We start from the raw sequence: 22,540 nt of genomic DNA, 5'->3' as shown, positions 1-22,540 counted from the left end.
ATGGTTGGCAATGTGGGAGACTGACAGTGCACTGAAGTCATCATCAAAGGCAATCAAAACTTATAAAAATTCTTGTAATACTGTCAAATTCGGGTCCTACGTATACTGAGAATCAAAATCAACCCATTACCACCACCATGACAGCTCATTACTAAATGTGTAACACATGGCTACATTTCATGTTAGTTTGTTGCTAACTTACATAGAACCATGGCTACATTTCATGTTACTTTGTCACTAACTTACATAGAGCACTCTTTGTACTTAAAACTTTAAGCCACAACTACACAAAAACTAACCCGGCTATCATGGCGGAAATGGGCGTTGTTGTTGATTATACAAACAAAACATGAATCTGAGAGCAATGTAAACCTAGGGTCAAAATCACTTCCTATCTCTTTTGATGGCTGAGTATAAAAAATTGTTTTTCATGTAGTAAATCCAGAATGCAAGAGTTCAAATCCCTGTTGAGTATGTGTACTCTCCGTATATAATTCTCTATGGGTTTAAGACAACCCAAAGGCATGGTGAACTTGATATTAAGGATAGTTGTAGCTAAATATGGTGAACTTGTTATAGAGAGATAACTGTAGCTAAATATTTGAAAATATAAGAAAATGGCATGTGCAAAATTAGTAGCAACTTCTCATAAAAATAAGCCATGTGTTACACACACTATTGCAACTATCATGGAGACAGGCTAACTACAATTCTAGACACACAACCTAAGCTCTACAGAAATATACATATTATAATACAGTGGTACTTCGAGATACAAAATTAATCCATTCCGAGGCGGCCTTCGTATCATGAGTTTTTTGTATCTTGAACCGCATTTTACATGTAAAATAGCTAATCCGTTCCAAGCCCTCCAAAAACACCCCAGTAAATTTCATAATAAAGCTAAATTGACCTATAAACAATGAAATACTACAACAATTTGGACCATTCAGTACCTAACTTAATACTACGTACTGCTAATATGTACTACATAGTACCTATAAATAAAGTGTATTAGTGTACATGGTATACAAGAAATACTGTATGTACATACGTACGTATGTAGTAAAATGTGGAGGCTTACCTTTCGAGTGAGGCTATCTCTGAAAGTGGCGACATAGGAGGAGGACAAACGGCAGATACGTACGCTTAACTTTACGAAACACATAAAAAAAGGTGTGGAAAACATAAACTGAACTTTACGAAACACATTAACAAAACTGTAACACTTAACTTTACAAAAAACTTAAAATTAATTTTTTTTTCTTCAAAATTTCGACTTCTTCACCAATTTCAACTTTCTGTTTTTTCGTAGTATCACTTGGTTCTTCCTTTTTGCTTACTCCTGCTATTACTGAAGGCCTCTAAAAAATAACTACCCAAGGAAGATTGCTTCTGCCTGCTTTTGACAATGTTCCTGAAACGACTGAGGTAAACGTCATTGAACTGTGCAAGCATACGACCTGTGTAAGCCTTTTTGGGGTGTCTCTTTTCTACGAATGATTGCACCTTATGAAAAGCAGCTAGAGCATCCTTAATTTATGCCGTTGTCATAGTCGTCGTCCTCCTCCTCATCGCTGCTAGAGAACTCCTCTTGAACGACGTTATGTTGAATGGCCTCCAACTCCTTCAGGTCATCCGTCGTAAGCTCCTCTTGGTGCTCCTCGAGGTCATTGATGTCGTCCTCGTCGACGACCAGCCCCATGGACTTGCCGAGTGCAACGATCTCGTCAAGATCTGGTTGCAAAAGTTTCAGGATCATCAACTGTTCCTGAAAATGCAGCACCAGCTTCACCCACGTCGAATCCCTCGAAGTCTCAGGCAAATATGGCATCAGGCCAGAGTTTCCTCCACGAGGAATTCAAGGTTCGCCTCGAAACCTCCTGACAAGCTTGGTCGATAAGTCGGATGCATATTACGATATCAAAATGCTCCTTCCAAAATTCACGCAAGGTGAGGTTTGTGGTATCGGTGATGTCGAAACATCTCTTGAAAAGATGTTTCGTATACAGCTTCTTGAAGTTCGATATCACTTGCTGGTCCATGGGCTGGAGGAGAGGGGTGGTGTTAGGCGGAAGATAAAGAACCTTAATAAAAGAATACTCCGCTAGGATATCTTCCTCGAGGCCACGAGGGTGAGCAGAGGCATTGTCCAACACCAGCAGACATTTCAGAGGGAGGCGTTTCTCTTCTAAGAATTTCTTCGCTGTCGGGCCGAAACACAGATTTACCCACTTGGTAAACCCTCCACATCACTGGAAGCTTCTCCTTAAGCACTTTGTGGGCCTTGAAGGCTCGAGGAGTCTCCGAATGATAGACAAGTAGGGGCTTCACCTTGCAATCCCCCCTGGTGTTCGAACAAAGTGTGAGCGTAAGCCTGTCTTTCATAGGCTTATGCCAGGGTAGCTTCTTCTCTTCCTTCGTGATGTACGTCCGCCGAGGCATTTTTTTCCAAAAAAGGCCAGTCTCATCACAGTTGAAGACTTGCTGAGAACTGTAGCCTTCGTTGAGAGTCATCTCCTTCGAACGTCTTAATAAAAGCTTCAGCCGCTTTTGTGTCCGTGCTGGCCACCTCCCCATGCCGCACCACCGAATGGATGCCAGCTCATTTACAGAATTTTTCTAACCACCCATGAGAAGCTTTGAACCCTGGGGTTGGCGTTGTTGTCCCTTCTCCTCCGTCGTCTTCGGCCTGGGCAATCAAATCACCGAAAATAGCGCTGGCCTTGTGGCAGATTGCCATCTCTGTTATCATATCGCCAGCGATTTCTTTGTCTTTTATCCAGACAAGAAGAAGCCTTTCCATTTCATCGTGCACATGGCTCCTCTTGCTGGACAAAATAGTCATGCCCTTGGAAGGTGTAGCTGCTTTAATGACATCCTTCTGCTTAAGGATGGTGCCTATTGTCAACGGATTTCGGCCGTATTCCTTGGCGATCACACTCAATCGCATACCAGCTTCATACTTTTTAATTATCTCCATCTTCCCTCCAAAGAAAGCATCCTCTTCTTTCCGTGAATTTCAACTTTCTTGGGACCCATGACAACGTATATACTGTACGTAATTATGTTATGTAGTACGTATACATATGTAGTAAAGTCCTCACACAACACGATACAGTATACGTACTACAACGAAATCACTAACAAATTTACGTTAATAAACGAAATCGTATAGAACGAACGAATACCGTGTGCGTACGATACCGATGATGCCGTGAAGTGGCCGAAAGAGCACGCCGCTATGTAGATGCATCATGGGAGAGATGCTGAACAATAGGAGAGAAGGATCTCATGGCGGTGACTAGCATCAGGAAACAATGGGAGAGCAGGAGGATGGTGGCGAGTCCACTCATTTGGTGGCGCGCGAGTTTTAAAATTGTTATCGGTGGTCCGGGCAAATCTCGGACTTTACAGCAGCAACCTTTCGTATCTTGAACAATTTTCGTATGTAGAGCCGCAAAAATCTTCTTATTTGCTTTCATGTCTCGAGTTTTTCGTAAGTTGAGCCTTTCGTATCTCAAGATACCACTGTAGTTAAAAACTAAAGTCATTGTTTGTCATGTGCCATTCATAAAAAAAAGGGTTCAATCTTCTAGTGAGAGTAGGTATATTCATAAAATGTTAATGACCTCTGGGTGTAATGGTCTGTTTGTGACTTCATATCCGAACTTAAAGACATTTTGAGTAAGACTTATGACACATTATTTATGACACTTGGTACTGAGCTATCAATATGGATACTGTCAATTTCAATTTCAAGTACAAAATCAGGATTTGATATGAACAAGTGTAACATTCAAAATCAGTTCTTTTCTCACCTGATGGCTGTATGCATCAAGTATAAGAGGCTTGGGTTTGAATTTCAGTCAGCGTTGGTCCACAATTCACAATGGGTTCAAAGTAATTCCCAAGACTCTCTGAGTTTCACATTAAATGCCTAATAACTGAAAAGTATGTCTTGTATAAAATTAGTGACAAACTATATGTAATATACTTTAAAGTCCTATGTACTCCTTGCAAGATACAATGGATAAACTTTCTTTTAACTACCATTACAATTCCCCCTTGATTAATGGTTATAAATATTAGTTCTGAGTTACAGACAAGACAACAGTTACGATAAAAGGCCAACTTAAATACAGAAATATTAGTACTTTTATATGACAGCAGACCAAGTCCTAAACATTGTATTAGAGCAAATAGTCAATGAAAAAGTTAATCAATTTCCCAAATCACTATGGTCCATAACTTTTACAGTTATTTCAAGATGATGAAAAAAATCACAATCAATGTAACCTAATATCTTGGGCCATGCAAGAAAATAAATTACCGAAACTTAATTTCTTCTGATTTGTTGCTAGTCTTTTTGTTGTTTTTTTTGGTCAACTAAAAAAAATTACAATTATTTCTGTATGGCAAATGATATAACTAGTTTCTGCATATCTGCATATGCCCGAACTTGCAAAACTCTCACACTAACTCAAAGCCATCAGATACTTCATAATTCTGGCCTTTTTCAAAGTGGAAAAACCTTGTAGGCTGGATGATGATGATGATGATGATGATGATGACGATGGCAATTATCACTATTAAATAGTTTAACCAGACTACTGAGTAAACATCTGTATCTCGCACAGGGCTACCCGAATTAAGATGGACTTTACTTCTATAACATACGTACACCTAAATATTCAAGATATCCCACAGCTAACAGTAATTCCATTATCTTCTACTCCACTTTATGAGACCTCTCCACAAAATGCAAGAAATTATCATAATGTGGCAGTTAAGTAAAGTGGATATCTCATAAGCTGTTGTGAATTAAATTCCAAAAATCTATTTTGGTTCTCTTACAATATATACATAGACCCCAGCTGTCTGGTTCTGAAGGAGAGAGAATTGCTTCTCACAAGATTTTAGTTAAAATTATTTTGCTCTCAAGGCAGATCAGATAAGGATGCCAACATTACCTACAATACCTAACTATAACTAAGCTGATCTTTGGAACCCATTATATGCTTTTACTACTAAGGTGAACAGCTGTTGCATATTTACGGTTAAATTTCATTCCTACAAATGAAGAGAAACTTAAAATGTCAAAGTGAGAATTTTTTACACTCATCACTATCACCAGCCTAACTTCAAGTGTCCAAGAACTCACTGGTTGTATAACAAATGTAAAAAAGTTCTAAGTACTGACCACATGAACATGTCAACAGCAGTGATATATACGTAAAGGGAAGTGCTATAGAGAACTACATCTTAATTATTAACTACTACTAGTTATTAGGAGAATAATGGTACAAAAAATTACACTGCTATTTACTATTTACATAAATGCAATAAAAATTCTAATTTCCAACTAGAGTACCAGAAACACCATTCAAAAATTTTCCACAATGATCTACCCACTGCACAATTGCCACTAAACTCATAACAATCATATACTACTGTAGTGCATCATCACCCATAATAGTAGTGCTAGTTTCATCAAAATAAATCTAAGAAGGGACTTGAATCAGCCTCAAACAAACCATTTCACCACTTCAATATAAAAGAATGAAATTGAAAATATTTTAAAAACCCCATTCTAGTGAAATAAGTGTAGTTTACATAAGCTCAATATAAATAGTACGCATATAGACCAAAGGTACATATCCCAACCATGACTTTTATCTTCAGGTACAATATCTCAGGATTCAAAGACCTGACCACACAACTGTACAATATACTCAAATTACTGTAATCCAGCAAGGAAGATATAGCATAGAGTAACATCAATAGAACCATGATGATTTTTATAATCATCTTATGCAAGTTTTATACTTTTCTTTTTATGCTGCTTTATTTTATAAATAAATTTCTTTAAAATTTTCCTATAATTACTAACTTGACATTTCACCCTAATTTGTCTAGGCATACCATTTTACACTGGCCAAATTCTCTAAAGCCAAAAATAATTTTTGTCTGTGCTACCACCTAAAGTATACTCTTCTCCTTCGCCCTCAATTATCATTTATTTATATGAATTACCAGAAGTATTCTAACAACTTTTAAAAAGAGGATTACTGTTATTACTGTACAGTGGACCCCTGGTATTCGCGGGTGTTCGGTACCACAACCACCAGCGATTACCGAAAACCCATGATACATTGGAATCCCTCTAAGAATGCTTAAAAATGCTTATTTTTATGTTATTTTGGTGACTAAATACATCTTTATAAAAAATGTATTTAGTAAAAAAATAACATGAAAATACAGTAATCAGTGAATATTCTTTGAAAAAAAACTCTGTGAATGACGAAATTTTCAACAATTTATTGAAAAAATGCTCCACAGAAAAATCCAGAAATAACTGAATCCGTGGCTGCCAAACCACGAATAAGCGGGGGTCCACTGTAATTGAAAGACTTACTGGCATAATTACAATACAACTTCAAAGAACTAAACTTTCAAAAACATTCAAGAACATGTAGCCAAGTAGGCAGTCCCCAGTTATTGGTGGACTCGGTTAATGGCGATCTGGATTTAAGGCGCCATATCGCGCCGAGTTTCGGTTATCAGCCCAAGAGTTATGGCACCATAACAAATCTAACAGAGGCACCATTAACCGGTTATCATAAATCGCCAAGTTTCAGTTAATGGTTATTTTTGCTTATCACCATCCCACCATGAACGGAACACCCTCCAATAACCAGGGACTGCCTGTATCAGGTATTCCCTACTTTCCTTATATGGCTCCACTGTCTGATTCACTTCTGAAAAGGGTTGCAGTGATAGCCTATACCAGTCATCATTCAATATTCTTCAAAAATATAATTCAAAGTTTTTAGTAATGGAGTTGACAATTTATATTTGACTAAACCAAGTCACAGAGAGCCATATTTGACCTATTTTCTCATGAAAATATTTCCCATCTAGGAATAAGATAAGGACTCCCTCAAAAGAATACAACATTAAATATTAGTGCAGCCTCCCACTGCAAATTCACTGCATACTTACAACTTGACACATAACCTGTTCATAAACTCTGATACCCGCTGGCCTACAAAAAATGAAGGGGGGGTTTTCTAAGCGAGTACGGGACATGTCACTACCCTTTATGGGATACATTATAATCTTTTTCACTTATTCTCTCCTATTTCACGTATTTATAGTGAGGTCGTAAAAAACTTTCAAAAGTTCTTGATATCTGCAAAGCAGCTACTGTGCCAAAATGAATCACTTGAGAGGCATATCTTAAACAAGTGCTCTTACTACAAATAAGATTAGATAAAAATTCTATACCCACCCAGAACAATGCTTGCATTGTACTGTATGGAATGTGATTACTATATTCTAAACAATTAAGGCAAGCCTACACTAGATCATGGTATATGTTTCCATATAAACTCTCTCTCTTGTAAGTACCACATGATCACTCACTTTGTCTAAAGTGGGGTATAATTCCCTGTATCTAACTAGTTTGAAATTCATTGACACTGAATTTTACTTAAATGTGAATCTCATTTCTCTCCTAAATTCAGTTCAACATCTACTAAATTAGAAACTCCTACATTATAAAAAAACAATAATACTTTCTTTAGTGAATAAACTCTTTATTAAGGGTCTTTCTGTAAACCGATCATTTCTGACAGCGTATGACATGATAATAAAAGGAAAAACATGAAAATAACAAAACTGTTATTTTCAATTTCATAAAAATGTCTTACAAGAGTACTAAGCAATTATGTGCCACCATGCTCAGCAAATTATAATACGTACAAGAAATATATACTCCAGATACCATTTCTTGGAAATTCTGAACAATAACATCATATATGTATTTGTAGTGAATACCAAATATCTGCAGCTCAGGCTTAACTGTCAAGCAAATACAGATGCTTTTTACACTGCACAAGACAACCACAAGCACAGGGCAAGCATAAAACAAAAGAAGAGAGTAATGTTACAAAAGGCTTTAGGAGTTGAATTTCCTAATGTAAAATCTAAAAATTACAGTAGACCCCAAAACTACAGGCATCCATTCATTTAGCCTAGTAACTAAGAAAAAAAAATCATTCTCTTAACTAGAGGAAGAAGTAAGAGCTTTCAATAAAGATTCAACTGGGTCATCTTCACAACTACATGCATCCTCACAATTTTGCTTTCATAACAAAAATGTTATACCAAACATGAGATATATAACCATGCCCCTTGCAGGGGTTTGTACCGAATTAGAGGCAAATTACATCATGTCAAAAGTTAAATGTAACAATGGTCTAAGGTACTACTGAGGAATATATATTTAGCCTATTATAATGGAAATTAAGTTCACTTTCTAATTTTCTAATATCCTGAAGAATTTTGAGACAATGCATATACACACAGGTGTCTTATACTATTTAATAAAAATAAAACATGAAATAGGCTTGATAAAAATACTAGACTACTACCATTAACTTTAATGTACTATAATCTGAAACTCATTGTTTCTTCTTTACATTAAACACTGAAGAATTAGTCCTCTTACGTATATTTCAATTAGTAAATCACTCATAATACAAATTATGTATTTTTTCAAAACTTTAATAAACTTATATTCCTCCGTCATGTATAGAGAAAACTACTGCAAGCAAAATATGAAAATCAGGCTTAAGGGGCAAAAGGGAAAGAGAGAAATTGTCATCTACTCACAGTCAGATTATGTCATCTCATCATGCAAACCAACTGTTATTTCATGAACAAGGGCCAAGCATTAAAAAAAAAATAAATCTCCAATATAATTTGTTCACAACGCAGAAAATTTGTTAAAGCTCCCTATAGCCAATTCAGATATTTGGCAAGGACGGAATTTAAGCCACTTACTTTGATATAACCTGTCCTATTTACTAGTAAAGGTTGAAAAGGTCAAGACTACCATTCTTGTGTGTAATCACAAGTTAATATGAATTGGAAATCTAAATTACAAATGCAAAATAGCTTGGTTTAATTTAAGTACAGTATCTTCAAGAGGTAAAAAGTGCAAGCCCTATTTTGTTAAAAAATTACTCGATATTTATTATGCTCTACTAACGAGTTTAACACACAATTCCAGGACAGTTTGGAGCTCCACCAGCAAGAATGGTTTAACTATGTTCAGCACATGAAAAAACTAAGCACAATAATTCAAAAGCCCTGTGACATCCAAGACCAGATAACAATTCAAGCATTCACATTCATTATGCAGTCCACAATCTATACTGGGGTCTACTGTATTTAAAGATAAGTCACAGATGACTAGTAAACACAAGTTGTGTTAGTTAAAAAACAAAAGATAATCAAGAAGTTAATAGGTAATGAAATCAACACTTTAAGAGGAATTTAGAAAATTAATTATATAACTAAGAGCAACGTGAATGGTGGGTTCTATTGTAAAATACAATAAATAAAAGAAAGGAAGAGACAGATAGATTATGGAGCCCTCCCGAGGCAATGCACGGATGGGAAAAAGAGAATAACCTCTACCTGGTCTGTGTGCTGCCATAGGATTGCACTGGGGTAGTAGTGGTAGTAGTGGCAGATGGAGGAGGTGGTTGGCCGCGCACTGGGTAACTTACGCCGTCCCCTAGACTAGAATAACAACAAAAGATCACACATTCTTAAAGGACTCTGCCACTACTGGTTTAGGTTGTTACAGACGCTTTTACGTAATCAAGGATGAAAACTAATGTCATTCTTTATCTGTAGAAGACATGTGAGGGAGTGTTAAAAGTATCTTGACCAACAACTATGACTGCAAAGCAAAAAACAAAACAAAAAAAGAAAAAAAAAGACTTCTATCATAGAATTATCATCAATATGACTATATCTATATTATGCATAGAGGTGATGATGACAACATTTATCACTGAAGTAGTTACAGTACCAATCAAATGCACTCAGACTACTGAACAGCAGAAAACTGTTCCCACTGTCTCACATGTCATCAGTATGTAGGATTAAATATACACATACATCATTGGCAGTTTACTTCAGTGCTGCATATCATTATGGAACACCAACCTGAAGACACGGAATAAGAAAATCAAATTCTTAAGATTTAGGTGAAAAATTACACAAAACTTTCTTTGACACCAATATGTTCAGAATGAAGAGACTGGCAGGTGATTCATATCACTGATATCTTCAGAGCACACACAATCAAAAAATATCAACTGACACATAGGAAAATAAAAACACCTGCAACATCTTCAAATCTGTCAAACTTGGGACTACTACCATTAATCAACATCACTATTATAAACATCAAGTTCAAAATGATCACAGACATTGGAAAAGTGTGATACTACTGAGTATTATGGGGAGTTTGGAGTAGTACTGCACATGAAGAATGATTAGATTTTCTTTGATACCTTACATATAAATATTGCCAATACACTTTTCATCAACACTAACTCAATTTTCTAAATTGAAAATCCCTCTGTTCAATTTTTTCAAATTTACTTAACGAAAAAGTTTTGTAATTAAGGACATACCACTATGTATCTTGATACTATCATCATACTGGGTCATGCAATGAGATTAGAATTCAAAAGACAGCTGCCCTAACGAAGGGTACAAACATCAATCAAAATAATGTGCAAACAAAGTACTGTACTGTGTACGTAATTCTGCATACTGAATACTGTACTGGAACATGCTAACATATATCGTTTACCAAAACATAACTTATGCTACTATCAAGACAGATTACAGATATTCCAAAGGAGCAAAAACGACTACAGAAAACCTTAATTGTGCAAATGCATACAATATTAAGCTCAAAACACTGATTTACAGCCCACATTTACCTAAGATTTAGAACCTTTGAATACTCATTCTTTCATCAATATCTTGTGTCTACTGTTTTTAACATCTTTTCCAAAAACACACACACCTAGCAGGGCATTTTATGCTTAGTAAAAATTTCCTGTAAGGTGCTGCTTCACAAAATCTTGACTAGTTAGTGAACTGCGACCAATGAATAACATTACTATAAACTTGGCTTTTTTGTCTTGGTTATTAAGATTAATTATAGTTTTTCTTTACTTCACCTAGCAATACCTATCGAACTACTATTCATCAAATGGGAATATTTTATAGTATTCAAATCCCTTGGTATAACAAACAGCACTTTCACAGCAATAACATACAAAACCAAAAGATTTTTATACCTCCCTTCAAGGAACTAGCAATAACAAATTAATTCCATTTTGCTGCAGGAATAAATGATTCTGATATAGGGTACCTATGTAATTATAGACAAGTTACACTTCTGGCTATAATAATTTTCCTGGTATTACTTACAATTACTGAGAAAAGGTTCTCTCAAACTAAATATGTACAACACTAATTTTACCTGGTGTTGTGCTTATAAGTAATCTTGAGCTTTACTCTCTTTCCCAAGAGATCATAACTGACTTCTGGTTAACAACTTGGTGTATGCCCCCTTGTTTTTTCTTAAATATATAATTTACAATCTTCAATTAACCAATTCCCATCACATACTCATCTAAATTTGTAGCAACTTTATGGTCTTTATAAAATTACTTTCTTACCCTACCATTTCAAGTAAATATCTCTCTATATCTTAAACTCTCACCAACAGACTTACATCATTCTTTTCTGAAGCAATTTCAAAACTTTCTACTCACTCAATTTAGTTTTTTTTCAATCTTTTATACACCATGCAATGTTATAATGAATACCAGGCTCTAGAATAATCAATATCAAGCTCTTGCTCTATCTTCTCTTTTTTTTACTGTTTACTGTCAGAATTTTTCCCCTCCACACCAAAAGGCCCTTTACCCATGAAAATTCCACTTTTAACTTCTCTACTGCAATCAAATTCCTTCACAGGTATACTTGAATTAGTGCTTTGTCCAATTTATAATTAATCACTAGATTCAAAAGACCTTATAGTATTTATGAAATTACAATCCACACTAGTCTGGTTAACTACTTTTAATTCTCAAACTTTCTGCATCAAGAGTAACTAACATTCTACAACTAGTAACATACAGAATAATCCTACAGTAATTTACTGAACTTTCTACAAATGAGGCTTTACCATAACTTCAAATATCTCTCTCATCATTGGTTCTGTACACAGGTGACGATGAATTGCCAAAACCTACTTCTCTTCTGGCAATCCTAGGTTCATATTTTTCTTTCACTACCAATACACTGTTTGCTTGTCCAAGATAGAAGCTCCATATCAATATTTTAAGTCCATATACAATCCTATTAAACTTCCACAAACTACCTCCCTTGCAGACCAAGGAAAAACTTCAAAATCAAGGAAACACTTACAGGTTACATCATATATGTACCTCATAGTTACCTTAATGAATTTGGCAAAGAACTTTAAAAGAAAACAAATCACTGCATAAATTTGTGCATTGGCAAAAGTTAGAAAATCCAGTTAAAAAAGTCATATGCAGTAATACCTAAACTTATTTTATTCCAAGATTGTTACTTGAACAGAAAAGCCACCAAAATCAAAAGAACCTTTTCTAAATTTTGCACGGCACAAATCCAACAAGTAATCCCATAATGTTATTAATATGCACCAATATGCAGTACCCAGATATCCTTTACTACTCACACCACTGGGCTATGGAAGAAAGGTCTCCTGAGTTACTACTTTGGGCAGCAGGCCCCAATGACCAAAACTGCCAGGACCGAGCATCAACTGACCAGCAACTACATCAATCAGCCAGACTCTCACACATAAATCATTCCACTCCCAACCAATGAAAAATCACCAAAAAACTGCTGTAAGCCCTCTTCCAGATATAAATATGGCAATAATAATAATAATAATAATAATAAAAGTTGAACAGAACTCAACATTACTTCATGATAGTAACCTAGAATCCCAGCCTCTCCCTCCACCCCATCATCATAATCCTACAAAACCATCCACTCCCCATAAAAAAAAAAAAGAAAAAAAAATTATTGAAAAGGGTGAAGATATTGATGATCCACTTCCATTTGTAGAATAATACCATACAGTTTGTGAACATTTATCTGTTGTGTTTTGTGCACTCTACGGCAAGAACTAAATGTGTTTGTGTAGCGTTATCATCATCATTGTTCACTATCACCAAAATGTTCTGAAAAACTTAAGTGGAAGTTGTTATATACTGCATAGCCTTGCACATGTATAAGGTGAGCACAACTTCAAAGAAAACGAGACAATGCAAATAACACAGATGAAAGCACAGTTGAGAACAGACAAAGCACCACCACGGCACCATTACAGCTGAACGTCATATATAGGAAATTATTTTTTAAAGTTTCGTTATCGGCACCATAATGGTTCTCATGGTGCGCCATAAGCTGCTTATGGCTCCAATAACCGGTTATCGGAACCATAAGCGCCATTATGGCCCCATAAATCACTGAGTTTCGGTTAATGGCAGTTTTCGCCTATCGGCACACCCTCAGGAACGGAGTCCCCGCCGGTAACCGGGGACTGCCTATACATGACTAACATTTCTATGTGATTTAGCACCTATTTCTATTGAAGTTTGTATTTTTATGGCTTTTTAACATTAACTACTGACCAACAAGTTGCAAAACCCAGTGTCATTTTTTACTTTTCTGTTATCTTCAACAAAAACCTCAGTGAAGCTGAAAGCACCAGAAAATGAAACCACATAACTGGCAGTATTGCTGTGCTATGTTCCTACTTATTTTAATGATATTACAGTATTCAGTACATTAACCATAATCCTCCTATATGATACAACCATTGGTATGCCCCTGCCCAGGGTCTCTGTGCTCCTCTCCCAAAACTCAAGCTTTTCATTGGTGTTCCCTACAAAGACATCATATGTTTCATTATGCGTAATCTCTACTCTCATGCCCATCTCTTTGGTACAGTATACTTATCAACCTTTTAACCCTTACTAGACAGGTAACTATATCAATATGCAGCTCCTCAGGCTGGGTAAACTTTGAGGTTGGCCAAATTACAAAAACATCAAGGAAAAAAGGAAGATATGCCAATGCACATGGTGAAAGAAAAAATATTCTAAAAAATTATCTCTACCTTTTACGAGAAGTTGAAAATGACTATTACAGGCCCTTGTGGGGCCTCTTTTACAAGACAATTGTAAATTTTACCAACTTATATATGTCTTTTCTAATAAATAAATTTATTTTATTTTGTAAAATTATAATTACTGCTCACACAATATCAAAACAGATAAGAAATAAAAGCAACAACAAATTCTTAGCATATTTGTTGAAAAATATTTATGTAAATTTACAGAGAGCGAAGATTCACCTACTTTTTTCTTACTTTTATGTTTTTTCTAATATTTCTTTGCAATTTTCTTTGTAAAATTACAGTTACAACCAACATATTATCATAAAAGACAAGAACAAAAAACAACAGCAACCCCTTGGTATATTTATGAGCAAATTTACAAAAAGACGTCACATGAGAAAGACGTAGAACATTCCCCCTTCAAGTCACAAGCACTACTGAAGCCCTGAGACACCCACACCCATGATCTTGGTCAGTATATAAAAATTGCCACAAGTGAATGTATGGGCTATAAAAGTACTGCCACCTCTTTCCCGTCCAATTCTTTCCAAATTGATGGCGCGTAACATTGTTTAACTACAGGATTAATCCGTCCACCACCACACACCTGTTATTACTATTCCTGAGGATCAATCCGTCCATTGAGGGTTAAGGTATAAAAATCTTTGTATCCTGTCAATGATGATTATTATGATAATTATTATGATAATTCTTCCAACAATTGCACTGTCCTTCTCTAGTTAACAGAATTCAACAAGGTTCTCACTTGTCAATATTCTTTCCTGGAAACATGCATTCCACAGAATATGACACTATCCCTCCTTCAGTAAAGGACCTTTCCTTATAAACTGACTTGGTTATTGAGAAACTATGTTTTAAGATTGTTGAAATAAAGAAATTTATCAATTCCTGAAATCATCTATATGAAATCTTAGCCACCTAACTTGTGTAATCAGTATTATACTTGCAGTTTTTTTGGGGGGATAACTAATGTTCACTGCCAGCCAGTGCAATCTACAGTAGTACCATGAAATTTAAGCAATGACTGCCATAATTTCAGCCATATACAAGCAAGCAATCCCCAACAAAGTAACACCTCAGCTTAACAGACCTCAAGTTAACAGATTTCTTACTCAAGTTACATTATTAACAGTTTTTGTTTTGCCTTCATTCACGATATGATACATTTATAACTAAAGCCTGTAAATTTAATGTTAAGTGTTCAGTACAGGTTAGGACAGGTTAGGAATTAATGGGAACTGCTGTCAATTATAAAATCTCTAGAAATATTACAGGACAAACTATAATATAGGGTGTTTGTTACTTAACAGAATTTTATTAAGTAATAGACAGTTAGACCCTTCCAGTCTGTTAAACTAAGGTGCTAAATTTTAGGGATAAATGTCCAATTATAAATTGAGTATACTGCATTTGAGAATTAAGTCATCTTGTTCCTATACTATTAAACCCTGCAGTTTAACCATATTATCATCATCACAAACATTTTTTTAGCTTGCTATGGTCACCGTTCTGCTACTTCACGTCTACTACTTTCCTTTTGTATTCTTCATGCCATTACCATTTCATCACCTGTTTCAACTATCTCAATATGAGATCTCACATCCCCTTCCTCATCCATATTGCAATATCTCCTCTGTCCCATGACCATAAATCTTCATATTCTATACTTACACCTTTCCAAACAAAAGTTGAACCATAACAATACATCAAAAATATTAATTGAAAATACAGGCAATTTAATAAAATTTTAACATATTTGAAGCAGCAACTCATGATTCACTAATGGTTGATATCAGAACAGTCATACTTAAAATATATTTTTGTAATGCAATTTAGTCTCTACTTTCAGGACTGTATATCTTAGTAATCATAATGGGTCAATTATAATCTCAAAAGAGAAGAACAAACTACAGGCAGTGCCCGGCTATTGGCGGACTTGGTTACCGGCGATCCAGTTTCATGGTTCTTGTCGTGCCACAAAATTGGCAATTTATGGCGCCATAATGGACCAAGTTATAGTTTCGGTGCCATAACATACCTAGCAGGGTGCTCATGGCGCCATAAGGGCCATTATGGCTCCATAAATCGCTGAGTTTTGGTCAATGGTGGTTTTCATTTACTATTGGCACACCCGCAGGAACAGAACCCAACCCGATAACTGGGACTACCTGTAATTCAATGTGGCTAACTTTAGTTGTATGATAATGAAAAATCTTATGGCAGGTAAAACAATTTGATCATATTACTCTTCACTCAACTTTTGTAATGAAGAATATTCTCAATATATTTCCATGAGGTTTCAATGGAACGTCCAGATTCACTGTAAACTACAGACACCACCCTACTTACAAACAAGTTACATTCTGGATACCCATTTTTATGTTGAATTGTTTGTAAGTTGGTTACTGTACTCTTCACGCCTGTATAAGTACAGTAGAGTCTAAAGTCAACACATACAGTATTGTCTGTTTTTTCATCCTAAAACACAATTCACTGTACATACAGTAATGTATTTTATAGAACAGGCACGCAGAACAAAGTCTGAACTTATGGGTGGCAAAAGGGGAATGCTCAGAACACAATTCTAATTTTGCGATCCCATTTGTTTCTCTGAATCTTTGTAGGTTGAATGTTCGTAAGTAAGGTGGTGTCTGTATCAAATTTTTATTTATGATGTTTATTTTGAAACTTCTTTTTAGCATGTTACACTGTATATACTTTGAATTGCTTCCCTATTTTTTTTTTAACATATCCTGCTGTGTGAGAATACTGTATCAAATTTTTATTTATGATGTTTATTTTAAAACTTCTTTTTAGCACGTTACACTGTATATACTTTGAATTGCTTCCCTACTTTTTTTTTAACATATCCTACTGTGTGCAAATATTTTTTCCTTCTTAGTAGTTCATCCTTCATTGTAACTTAAGACGTCACCTCTGGGTACCATAGAGTAATCATTAAAACTTCTAAGTAGAAATCTAATCAATATAAACAGTACAGTACATACTATCAATTACCTAGTAACTTAACTACACCACTGAGTCATACTTCTAAGCTATTATAAAGAGACAGGTTTGTATGTTCTGCATGAATATTCAACGAAAACTTCATGGTATGGCATACTTATGGTATTAACCTACTCCAGATGTTGCTGACTTTTTGTCATGCCCAAGTTATCATAAACCAATCAATCACTATCTAGAACAATGGGACAAGAAATCAGTTGAAAAATGACAAATTTTAAATCAATTTGTACTTTTGATAGTTAACAAACCTGAGACTTAACAATAGGATATTTTCCAAATGCCAGCTGATAACCGGTTAAAACAATCTGAGATTGTAAAGCAAGGAATCTGTGATATCTGGCGATGCCTGCATGTACGAAGTGAAGGCCCAGTCTTTTTCCCAACCCAGATGAGAAAATGCAGAGAGGGGCGGCTATAGGTGGGCAGTACACGTTAAGACCTCAGGTTTGTTAGCAATGAAAAATACAAATTGATTTAAAATTTGTCATTTGTTCATATGGGGAACAAACCTTCAGTCTTAACAATAGGATAAACTTATACTTGGAGGGAGGTACAGACATCCTAAACCAGCTGGGAGTTAACTCCCCTGACCACCTCCCTACAAAAAAAATAGTTCTAAAGTAGGTGGACCAATGCCCGTGAGAAGATAGATAAACTGATATCTAACAACTCAGCCATCTGGGTTGCAATACAATGATACATGAGCAGATTCATTGCATCTAGGGAACTAAAGAAAATTCTGACTGTTCAATAACAAACCATATGATCACAGGGACTTGCTATTACTACTAACTCCCATTTGCTTTGCCAGAGAGCGGAGTATTTGGTACAGAAGAGTGGGTTTGATTATTTCAAAATTACATAAAATTAACTACCAGTGTGACTACCTTACTCACCTGTATCATACCAGTCCAGCATATGACATGTCTATTCCTCAACCCACCCATAGGATGAAGAAAGAAACAAAGAGAAAGAAAGAGACCAGCCAATTCACTCATTCTCTCTTCCACACAATACCTTAGGTAAGATACAAAATTGCCCGGTAAAGGGCAATGGATGAGTGACACAACTTGTTAGGCACCCACCACAGGACCTAAGGAAAACGTGTCAAAAGACCTGTAGGCGACACCTCTTAGATAACATGAGGTGAACATGGATTGGCACAACCAAGTACCAGAGTTCAAAATTCTATAAACAGCAAAATTTTCCTTAAATACCAGAAAGGAACTTATACCTCTAACATCATGCGCTCTAGCCTGCGCAGACTCAGTGACAGAACTATTAAGAGACAAATAAGCCTGCTTGATCACCTCACATATCCAGAAAGAAATAGTGTTCTTGGAAACTTCTTTCTTGGATCGACCTGTGTTAACAAAAAGCCTACGACACCCAGGTCTGAGATGTCAAGTCCTTTTAAGATAGCAACGTAGGGTTCTGAAGGACACAACAAGAGCTCTTGTGGGTCATCGTCCACAAGTCATTCAAAATGGAGTGGGAAAAGAGGCAAATCTGTCATCATGTACCGAGGGATTCTGGGTCTTGGCCACGAATTCTGGGACAAATTCGAAGGTCCCATACCCCCAACCTCTGGTATGTTTCACATCATAACTTAGGCCATGAAGTTTCCCCACTCTCTTCGAAGAAGCCAAGGCCAGAAGAAAAACTGTCTTCAGCATCATGTTTTTGTTCGATGAACGATGCAAGGGATCGAAAGGAGCTCTAGTGAAACTTCTAAGGACAAGTGAAACATCTCATGCCGGAGGCTTAAGTTCCCTTGGAGAACAGGTTTGTTCGAAACCCTTGAACAACAAGATCTCCAAGTATGAAGAGACGTCTATGCCTCTCAGACTCAACACCAAGCTCAACGCCACTCTGTATCCCCTGAATAGCAGAAACTGAAAGGCCTTTCTCCTCCTTGAGGAAGACCAAAAAATCTGCTATACGTTAAACAGTGGTTTTGAGTGGAGAGAAACCCCGTCGACGACACCAATCGTAGTAGACTGCCCATTTCCCCAGGTAAACTGCTGAAGCAGACTTCTTCAGATGACTGGACACATGTCTTACTGTTTCCAGAGAAAAACCTCTCGCTCGGAGGAGATACTTGATAGTCTCCATCCATGAAGAGACAGGGATTCTACTGACTGTTGAAACCTCTCGACGTGAGGCTGAAAAAGAAGCTGCCGCCACAGGGGAATCTCTCGTGGAACCTTTGACAGAAGGTACAGAAGGTCCGGAAACCATTCTGCCTGCGGCCACAGGGGAGCTACCAATGTCATCCTGAGATTTTGAGAACTCATCACCCTGTTCAGCACTTGATTGATCAGGCAAAATGTGAAGGAAGGCATACACTTCTAGGTTGTCCGAAGGGAGTTGGAAAGCATACTCCGCCAGAGCTAGAAGATCTGGGACCACCGAACAGTAAACGTCTAGTTTTCTGTTGAAGTGAGCTGCAAAGAGGTCCAACATAGGCCTTCCCCATACCTGAAAAAGCCTGTCTACCACAACTTGATGCAGAGGCCACTCTGTGCCCAGGATCTGGTTTTGATGACTCAGCTTGTTGGTGACCACACTCTTCTTGCCTCTGATGTCTCTGGCCAAGGGCTCCACCGAGTTGCTGATCGCGCACTGGTTAACTCGACTGTCAATGAATGGAGCTGGTGAGACACCAGACCCCCTTGTTTGTTCACATAACCAACCACTGTGGTGCTGTCACCAGACCCCCATTTATTCACATAAGCGACCACCGTGGTGTTGTCCGACATCAGAACTGCTGAATGCCCTCTACATTCTCGTGAAACTCCTTCAGACCCAGAAAAGCTGCCTTCAACTCCAAGACATTGATTTGTAGCAACGTCTTCCATACATTAAACGCCTGACGTGATGAGGTCCCTAGATGAGCACCCCAACCTGTGAGAGAGGCATCTGAAAACAGAAGGAAGTCCTGAGGGAGAGAATTCAGAGCGATACCTACTACAAGATTTTGATCATCCAACCACCAACGAACATATTTCCTAACCTCTTCAGACAGAGGTACTCTCTGAAGAGGGGAATCTCCTGCCAGGGACCAGAATCTTTCAATCTCCATTGCAGAGACTGAAGATAAAGACGGCCATGAGGGATCAACTTCTCGAGAGAAGCCAAAATCCCCAGAAGAACCTGCCACTGGTGAGCCGGCTGTTCTGGCTGTGATAGGAATTTGCGTGCCACTAACTGCAACATCTCCAACCTCTGGTATGATGGGAAAACCCTCAACGCTGCTGTATCTTTAACCATACCTAGATAAAGAACTTTCTGGCTGGGATTGAGATTCGACTTCTCTAGGTTTACTACAATGCCTAGCTCCTGACAAAACCGAAGCAGATGATCTCTGTCCTGCAGCAGTTTCTTCCTGGAACTTGCTAAGACCAGTCAGTTGCCCAGGTATCTCAACAGGCAAACCCCTTGAGCATGAGCCCATGTTGAGACAAGGTAGAAGACCCTTGTAACACCTGAAAGGAACGGGTCAACCCAAAGCACAGGACCTTGAATTGGAATACCTTCTCCACGAGAGCAAAGCGAAGAAACTTTCTGGACGAAGGATGAACAGGGATCCAGAAGTAAGTGTGCTTTAGATCTATCAACAGTAAAAAGTCATTGTCCCTCACTAATGCCAACACTGTCCGTGGCATCTCCCTCTTGAACCTTGTCTTCCAGACAAAATGATTTAAGGTGGAAAATGTGACTGTCAAACTCTGGAGAAGGATTCATTACTACCTCTATCGCACCCTCGTCCAGCATTTTCAACACTTCCTCCCGAAGAACTAAGAACTTCAGGGAATTGTAAGGGCATGTCTGACTGAGAAATGGTCTGTCCAAGGAGGGGGAGAGAAGTCAAATGGCAGTAGATATCCCACCCGCAGCACATCTACTACACACTTCTCAGCTCCATAATCCCGCCAATTGGCCCACTAGCCTGCCATGCATCTCCCTACCCATGGCAAAGGAGAGGGAGAGGCACCCATTCTATTGACAGCCCCCTCTGCCCCTTTCTCTAGAGCACCTCCAAGGCTTGCAGGGGCGAGGTTGAAAGGGAGCACCAACAATTGCGCGCAGGACAATTCAGCTTAGTGACAAATCAGCTTTGAGACAATTCAGCACAAGGACTATTCAGCACAAGGACATTTTGTGAAATAAAATAAATATTTGGAAATTAAGAAAACAGTCATCAAATTAATCTTATATTTGCAACATTGAATTTTAAAAAGTAGACAAAAATATTTATTGAAATGACATACTATAAAATATTCCTGTACAAAAATATTCATACAAATTTATTTCTGCAATTCATGAGGTAGCTTTTACTTTGTAAGTATTGCATTTTGTTTGCTCGATTCCCATATTTACTAACTGGCGTTTTTATTGTCTTAGCTGTTCTCTGATAATTTGTTATTTTTTCTGGAATCGTCGTGTCCAGCTCTGATTCTCAGTATCCTTTTCTCTGCGTTGTCTTGCTCCAATTTCAAAAACTCCACATCCTTCACAGAACATATGAATAATAGAATGTGATCACGACCTTTCTCTAATAAAATCTGCTCCATGGGGCAATTTTTTTTTATTTATTTATTTTTTTTTAGCTCAGCGAATGTTTGTAAAAAAAAAACTATGCTCCAGAAAAGGAAAGGACATCCAGTCCAATTTTAGAAGAATACCAGTAACTATCATTCGCTTGTTGCTATAGCATAAATAACAACCGTCAATTGTTCGACGGTTGAAAGTGTAAACAATCTTAGATTATTACCAATATTTTTAACTGCAAGTAGTTAGTTTTGTTTTCTATCGCCAAATCAGAAATAAATTAGTATAATTTTCAATATCTTATTTCAATAAATATCATATTTCTTTTTTTGAATTTCAAAAATAATTTACAAATAAAAACTAATTTGATCACTATTTTCTCAATTTCCATGCTTTAGCTTTATTTCGCTGAATTGTCTTTGCGCTGTCATGTGCTAAATTATCGGCGCGGAATTGTCGGCGCTGAATTGTCCTGTGCGGAATTGTCAGCCTACAGGTTGAAAGGGATGCTACTTGTTAGACTTAGCCTGAAGCAGAACCCCAAGAAGGCTTAACAGGCGAAGACCTTCAAACCTGTCTCGGAGGAGGAGGAGGAGGCGGAGGAGGAGCGAGGAGGAGGGAGGAGGAGGAGGAGGAGGAGGAGGAGGAGGAGGAGGAGGAGGAGGAGCCTCCGACTTGAAAACCGCCTGATGGACCAACCTGTCCTTGGTATTCGCTCATCGCTATACTCTGGCTACAAAAGGTTGAGACTCGAGGGTGATTAGCACTGCTGCCATATTTTCTTAAACTCGTTCAAACTTTTAAGGAAAAAGGGTGACAATTTAGTAGATTTGGCAAAATTTTTGAGCGGCGCTGCCATTTCCTCATGTATAGATG

General features: G+C 37.2%; 1 protein-coding gene across 7 annotated transcripts in view; it reads right to left on the bottom strand.

Moving 5' to 3' along the window:
- The window catches only part of LOC135224609 (palmitoyltransferase ZDHHC2-like), a 268,190-nt gene that overhangs the window by 69,602 nt on the left and 176,048 nt on the right, over positions 1-22,540 (bottom strand). For 6 of the 7 annotated variants that reach the window (XM_064263775.1, XM_064263777.1, XM_064263776.1 and 3 more), the window contains exon 10: positions 9,490-9,594. The exons of the other annotated variant lie outside the window; for it this stretch is intronic. In XM_064263775.1, coding sequence (XP_064119845.1) covers positions 9,490-9,594 — 105 coding nt within the window. The remainder of the gene's footprint in view (positions 1-9,489; positions 9,595-22,540) is intronic. 7 annotated transcript variants of the gene reach the window in all.

Source organism: Macrobrachium nipponense, chromosome 12 (assembly GCF_015104395.2).
Source record: "Macrobrachium nipponense isolate FS-2020 chromosome 12, ASM1510439v2, whole genome shotgun sequence".
Classification (NCBI taxonomy): domain Eukaryota; kingdom Metazoa; phylum Arthropoda; class Malacostraca; order Decapoda; family Palaemonidae; genus Macrobrachium; species Macrobrachium nipponense.
Note: the sequence above shows the minus strand (reverse complement) of the source record. Positions and strands in the feature narration are given on the sequence as shown.